Below are 7,454 nucleotides of genomic sequence, written 5' to 3' on the forward strand. Positions count from 1 at the left end.
GTGCTTGGGTCTTGTTTTTCTCCAGTCAGATTTATTTAAGGCTTTCTCAAGAGTTTGAGTGCCTTTGCTGAATGAAGTCAGTACTCCCTGAGAAAGAATCCCTGTGCTTTAACTTAAGTGACCTCAGAGTTCCAAAGCTCCTTTCTGGTTTTCATCATCTGCATCAGTGCTACTGAACTCCAGGTACTTACGCCAAGCTAGGTACCAAAGGCTTTGAGTTGGTGCTAGTGACAGTAAACGACTATATTCCAGTTAATTTGGTAGCAGATTAAGCTGTTGCATAGAACAGTTGTCTTGTTTAAATCAAAATATACTTAGTAGTAGTATGAGATACTTAGTATAGAAGTATGCAAGCACTGCATGGAATGGTAATGGAGACGAAGAATACTGCTCAAATACTCTCACCTGCAAAGTGACTGAACCCAGGAAGTTGTCGGCTAATAATTTCAGAAAACCTTTTCATCTAGCAAAACTTCAAGACACTTCAAAACACATAATAGTGCATACTTTTTCTTTTAAACATCCTCCAGTGAGATAATTAAGCTCACCTTGCAGAGTTTAATATTGCCAAGTTCTCAGTGAACAGATTTCAGTCCATTGCTTTTAACTTTTCATTTACGCAGTTTACAAGTTGGAAGGATTCTCCCCTCTCCCTGGCTCTATTTACTTTGTAGCTCCTCCTGAAGAATATTGCTGTCTTGTCTGCTTCAACAGCTTCTGAGAACCTGTAGGATGCCTGGATGCTGTGAAAGAGTGATGGGAGAGCCTAGTTGAGCCTTCTGTTTGATTCCTCTTGGTACTGGTCATAGCTCAGTCTGACTGGCTTAAATCAGTAAGGCCTTCAGTGGTGCAAGGAAGCTCAGTTTCTCTCCTGGCTCCGTCTCCTCAGCTGCACTGATCTCAGCGAGGGGCAGGAGCTCAGGGTGTACGGCATGGAGAACAAGCTGCCTCTGGCTTTTACCCACTGCTGAAGTGTGGAGGCTGCGCGGTTAGTACAACCTCCACTCTGCAGAGCATGGTGGTGGGAAGGAACAAGAGACATTAAAGCAGAACTAGTAGGACCCTGCAGAGGAGAAGGCTGGTACAGTGGGGACTGTAATCGCGTCAATGCTCGCTTACGTTCACTGAATAAAGCCAGAATTATCTAGAATTGCTGGGCAGTGGTACCATTATATTGCTGCTCTTGTAATTGTTCATTGTCCTGTTAGTCTGTCGCATCTTCCAAGCTGAGAGAGGTGAAAGCAGACTGGAAATCTCATCCAGCTGACATTTATATGTACATTATGTACTTTGTTTGTTTAAAAAAAAAACCTTTCTCCCTTGTCTTCCATGGCTCACGTTCTCTTCCTCTGCATCTTCCTCTTAGGCAAAAGGAGCACATGAAAAGAGAGAATGGAGGGAAGGATGTAAATGAAAGGCTCCTGTTCCATGGAACCAAGGTCTCCTTCGTGAAAGCCATCTGCGTTCACAATTTTGACTGGAGAATTTGTGGAAGCAATGGAACTAGCTATGGAAAGGGTATGTAGGAAGTACTCTGTGTGTTAGACATCTACTTAGACTTCCCTGATACTGCAGCCAGCAAAGTTTTTTAAGTCTTTCACTATAGAGGGAGTTGAAAAAAAGAGGTGGGAATTGGTATTACAGTATTCCCTCCCTCTGGAGAGGAATTTGCTTTGTGTGGGGGTAAGTCTTTTCGCAAGGTGTTAAGATAATTAATGTAGGGATCTGAAAAAGCTGTTGTTGCTATAGGTGGGATCTTCTGAAGGCTCAAGGTCATAATTTGAACTTGCCAGAGAAATGGCCATTAGTCTTCATAGCAGGGAGCGAGAAGGGTGTGCGTTCCCTCAGTAAGATCATGGAAGGTCCTCATGTTTTCTTGTCTGTCCCTCTCATCATAACACACATACCTGTAGCGGTTTGTGTTTCAGTTTTTTTGGAAACTAGTCCTAGATTAGCAAATTCTGAATGGAAATTATGTGGTGAAAATCCTTTTCACCACATAAACTTCTGTGGTATTAAGTAAACTGAGTAAGAGGAGACCCGACAGTTGGGTCAGATACCTCCTGAAAAACAAAAGGATGCTCAGGTTTTTCTGTTGCTTTATACATAATTCCTCATAACCATGTTTTCATATCATTTTCTAGGAAGTTACTTTGCTAGAGATGCTTCCTATTCCCATGCATACTGTCAGTCTGCGGTGAAAACAACCAACATCATGTTCGTGGCTCGTGTATTGGTTGGAGATTATGTTAAAGGCAATGCAACCTACGTTCGCCCCCCAGCAAAGTCTGTTGACGGACTTCGGTTTTATGATAGCTGTGTGGACAATGAGTTAAATCCCTCCATTTTTGTTGTCTTTGAAAAATACCAGATTTACCCAGAGTATGTAATAGAGTATAAGGAGGAAGAAAAAAATTGTGTTTTATCTTAGAGGGATCCAAGCAGTTTGTATCTCTCATCTTCTTGTCCATGCTCTGACTTCTTTCTTTTTAATAGAATCATTTGGAAAGTTAATCCAAAGAATTTCTGTATTGAGGAGGGCCGGCAAAATAGATGTTACATTTGTTGAGACTAATTGCGTTCTCTTCTCTTCCTCTTAAATGAAGTGTAGACATCTGGATAACCATAGCAGAAAAATCAGAATTGTGGGATAGGAAATGAAATGTTACAACTTTGGTGGGCAAATAATTGTAAATGCTTTTTCTTAGAAATAGAGTAGAAAGGATTTCTCTTTGCAAACGGTTCAGATAAAAGAAAAACCTATAGCACAGTAGGTTTTAAGGAAGCTGTCAGGTTTTTAGTAGCCAAAGATTCTTTTCAGTGCGGAATATGGCTGTTCTTGATCCTCTTGTCTATCACAATTCTACACAAGTCAGCATATGTAAGAATAACTTGGCTTTGTTTTCAAAGCTTGTTTGTTAACGCTGATACTAGTTTCAAGTTTAAGATGGTGTAACAAAAATAATGAAGCGTATTTTAAATCTATGTCGTAAGTTCTCAAGTGGAAAGGTTTCATCTGTACCATGGCAGCTACTGTTTGGACCAGAAAATTGTTGGATCAAGGTGTTTTTGCAGATCTGCTGCAACTTGCTGTGTGACCTATACATAAACGGAGCCCAAGTGAAATTGTCTAAGTCACAGCCTAGGAATATGCAGTACTAGATGTGGTGGTTTGGCTGCAACTAATGGCTGTAAGAGTATAAAGGCCGTGTCACAATAAGGCAGACTTTCAAGTCTATGTGGCCACGTATTTTCTCAATGTGAACATTTGCTTAGCAAATGTGGTAGGACAGGAAAAAAAGAAGCATTGATATTTTCTGTCCTACTTGTATATGTTAATTTTCGTTTTTCCAGAAATACGACGTGACTGGAAGAGACTGGAAGAGACCAGTTATGTTCTCTCGAGGCCAGTGGTAGAACTGCTGTCCTAAGACACTTCGTATATGCGTTTTGTTGCCCACATTGCATTGGGCAACTTGCTGAGAACTCACTGACAAGTGTAGTTCCTTTTTGTGCTTTGAGGTGGCTGCGGGTGGTCCTAGTACTGCTTCCCTGAGTCTGCTTTTGACAAACTTCCTTTGTCTCTGTCAGTGATGTGCAACCCTACTAACAGTGATTAAGCCCTTTTCTTATTAAGTTACATACTTTTTATTGTCCCCAAAAGAAAATACAGAAGCTCACATAGAGCTTCTACTGAGTTTTAATCAGGAGTTTGTAAGTTAATCAAACTGAAGACCCTCTGTACCAGGATGTCTTATTCAGGCAGTCTAGCTGTTAAGAGGGAGAGCGTTGCTGAGGATAGAGCAGCAGTAATTTTTGCTGTCAGATGTGCTTCAAAGTAACACAAACAGCCTCCCAGTTATTTGCATCTAATCTGTCAAACCACATGTACTATTTGAAGTTTATAAGTTATGAAGATGATGGGGAAATAGATTAAACTGGGAAATCTTACTAAAATGACTGTCTTAGAATGAAATGCAGACATGCATCAGTAATGCATTAAAAGGGGAAGATTTTAGCAGTTCTTAAACTTTCTCTTACTCATTTGCCTGTAGAGTTCCCGAATCATTTGAGTTTTGCTATATTTGCAAATAAAATGTTTTCACTCACTTTTTGCTTGTTAGTGTGCACTTTGTCTCCATATGTAAACTTAGGCACAACTAACCAGACCTAGTAAACTAGCCACTTAAAACATGTGCTCGGTGTCTTTCTTTCATCTGTCTCTAAACCAGGGACCTGCACAGATACAGTTTTGCATTTTAGTGTAGACACTTAGCCAAGTATGAAGGCTAGAATACAGTCTGATTTGTGGAGAATGGTTCTGTAAATGAACTTCCTAAGATACCTTGAATATGGAGTGCTGTGGATTCCATGTCAATAAACAGCTGCTCTGAGCAGTTAAAGTCCTAAAAAAAGGGGAAAGAATAAGGTGAAGTAGTAGAACTACTGGCTTTAGTAGTCAGGTATTGACTTACTGTAAGGATGTACTTTTTTGAGTATCTAAATGAGTAACTTTTAAAGAATCTGAACCAAGCACCTGGAAGACACAGTGCAGCACTTCCCCCCACTCCTGTAAGCTATACGACAGGCAAGTATATGGCAAATGCCAGTGAGGTGCTGACAACTTAAAATCAGTCCAATTCACAACATCTAGAGGAAGGCGAAGGGAAGAAACGGGAACTCCAGTGCTGTGCTTCACAATGTCAAAACTGCATTCCCACAGGTCTGGCAAAAAATGCTGCAAGATGGGGGTACAAGTCTCCCATGCACAGAATCTCGGCTACTTAATTGGTGGCGGGGTTGCACTGTAGGCGAGAGCTGCTCTGGGGACGGAAGGAAGACAAGAACTTCAGTCTAGGTAACTGAGTTGAAGAGGGAGGAAAGCTAGAAAAAAATGTACTCTGAATGCAGGAGCATGGAGCTCTCCCACCTACTGGTACCTCAGCCTCTTCCTAACTGATGCTAAGAAAACCCCCTCGAAAGAGAAACGCTGTGCTCACCACAGGCTGACAGTGATCCTTTGCCCTCTGAGCCTGGCAAAACGCTGCGTGTGGGAGGCAAGGCAGAATGCTAATGCCTTGCGCGGCAGCTGTGTAGCCACTGGGCTGAGTTATGGTTCCAGTTGTTGCTGCAACAAGCCAGCTTCAAGGGGTTAAGGCCAAATAAATCGATATTCTCATGATAACCAACAGAATTTTGGAAGTAGTTCTTTTTGTTCCTAGTGACTCTGAGCAGAAACCACACTGCTTTTTTTCTGGCAGTCCTCGCGCTGTCTATTCAAACTGCCACTTGTGTGCCAGGTTTTTGTCTGAAATAGTCTATATGTGATAACAGCACTTGGATTTGTCACTGCTGATGCTTTTCTTGAATTTCTGGGTCAGCTAAAAGCAGGCTGTTGGCTGCCCTCGTGTATCTGCCTCATTCACAAGCCTTATATTACAATCTTATCAATGGCTTTCAGGGAGTTCAATAGTTGCAGAACAAGGTTGTTCAGAAAAGGCGAAAACTGCATTTGCTAAGAGCACATTCTGTGTTTAGTCCAGTAGCTTCACTTTCTTTTACACACAGCATTACAGAGGCTATTCATGAGCACAGGTACTGCTGCTCTTGACTTCTGGGTACCTTCTTTTGGTTCCTGTCTTTAAACTGAGTAACTACTTCTCATGTTTCAAGACACAGAAAAAGCTTATAGAATAGTATCACAGAATGTGTTGTGAGCAGCACCCTTATAAATGTTTATTTGGGAAAAAAAAATATTGGCAAGTTTGTTGCATTTAGCTCCGAATATAATTTTTTTCAGTCTATCACTCTGAGCTGGGTGCCAACCAGCTCGTTCACTTCCAAGGAAGTGTAGGCCAGATGTGACCCTAGAAGTCATCTGGTCAGCAGCTCTGTTAGTTGTCTCCTCCCTCCACTCTGCCCCAAACCCTTCAAGTATTAAAGACAGAGTGTGTTTTGAGGTATCTGTGAAATGGAATAGTATGAGCACAGTTTCCTAGTTCTTGCAAGGCCCTGGGGCTTTATTTTACTTCCTGACACATTCAAGCATCTGCAAAAAAAAAAAAAAAGAAACTACATTGGTGACAGCTCTGAAGACGTGAAAGCTGTGAACGTGCAGCCTGTTGGCACAGCTGCTCTTTGGGTTCTCACATCTCAAAGATACAGCAGCTGTGGCTGGGAGTCTGCAAGACAAACGCAACGCCGTTTTTCAGGAAAAAGACTTGAGGCCTCGCAACAAGCCCATTCGTGCTGCCAAGTGTTGTTGTGTCCTTTGAGACTGCACCATGGCTGTACACAGGTAGGCACAATATCCTCGTGAAGGGTCTCAGTAGCTATGCGTACAAACAAGTTAAAGAAGCTATCACTTGCAGAGGTTCCTGCAGCTGATTGAGGCCTTCATTTTGTATTTGAAAAGACCTGTATGTATGCCTTTATCAGGACAACACAGGTTGAAAACTAGTTTAGAATAACATGCGTCACCCTGGCTTAATAAATCTGGTCTTGATTTGCAAACAAAAAAAATTTACTCAAAACCAATGTACTTGTTATGATAGCTGGTCAGCTTGCTTGATGTTAACAGAATTGTCACAAAAGCTGCAGTACCAGGTTTGACAGTAGTCAAGCCCAACAGACCATCACCAGCTCCCTGTTTTATTGCACTAGGCTGCAAGAAGCGGCTAACGCTGAAGAAGAGCTAGAGGTAAGCAAGGTAACGGTGTACATGGGCTCAGCAGAGATGACAAAGAAAGCAGTTCAGAAAAGGTTTGTAAAGCAGAGGGTATTGCCCTTGCAGCCACTCTGGGGATCATCAAAAATACCACCAAAGTTAAAAGTAGACGTTTTCTGATGCAGTGCTGGCAGGGGAGTTACTGCCCAGGCTCAAATTCTGATGCACAGTACAAAGGACTATTACCTCTGCCCCTCTTAATCCAGAAAAATAAGTGCCATGGAGGCAGGAAGGGATGGCCTGCTAATTTGAACAGGTGTGGCAAAGACAGAACAAAAGTAAGGAGGGAGATGTGTGTGTTTGCATAACCTGTGCGAAAACAACATCTCTTTTTATAAGCAGCAGGTATTTATACAAAGTTTATATCAACTACTCTTCAGCTGCTCCTGCTGAGATATAAAAAGGTGAGGCTTTAGGATCAGAATGATCCTTGGTCAAGTTCTTCCCACTGAGCTACCTACTTGTTAATTATTCTCCATAATGGTAATTGAAAATGATTCAGTTTGGTAAAGCAAGACAGAATGCTTGGAGTATTTTAGAAAAAAAAAAATCAGGGGAAAATAAGGCAGAAAACTAGGTTTTGTTTATGGGCAAAATATGTAGTACTACTTGAACGAAAAAGCTCCTTGTCACATTCATGGAAGCAAAGGGGACCCATACTGTTAAGGTTTACAAAATTAAGCTCAATAATCCATTTAAGGCTTCATCCATGCATACAAAGTAGTCA

General features: G+C 41.6%; 1 protein-coding gene across 1 annotated transcript in view; it reads left to right on the forward strand.

Annotated features, from left to right (window-relative positions):
* Positions 1–4,109, forward strand: part of LOC121088737 (zinc finger CCCH-type antiviral protein 1-like) — a 29,008-nt gene extending 24,899 nt beyond the window's left edge. Inside the window, exons 13-14 of the mRNA XM_040595242.1 lie at positions 1,367–1,518; positions 2,145–4,109. Coding sequence (XP_040451176.1) covers positions 1,367–1,518; positions 2,145–2,431 — 439 coding nt within the window. The 3' untranslated portion in view covers positions 2,432–4,109. The remainder of the gene's footprint in view (positions 1–1,366; positions 1,519–2,144) is intronic.
* The last annotated feature ends 3,345 nt before the right edge of the window (positions 4,110–7,454 follow it).

Source organism: Falco naumanni, chromosome 5 (assembly GCF_017639655.2).
Source record: "Falco naumanni isolate bFalNau1 chromosome 5, bFalNau1.pat, whole genome shotgun sequence".
Lineage (NCBI taxonomy): Eukaryota > Metazoa > Chordata > Aves > Falconiformes > Falconidae > Falco > Falco naumanni.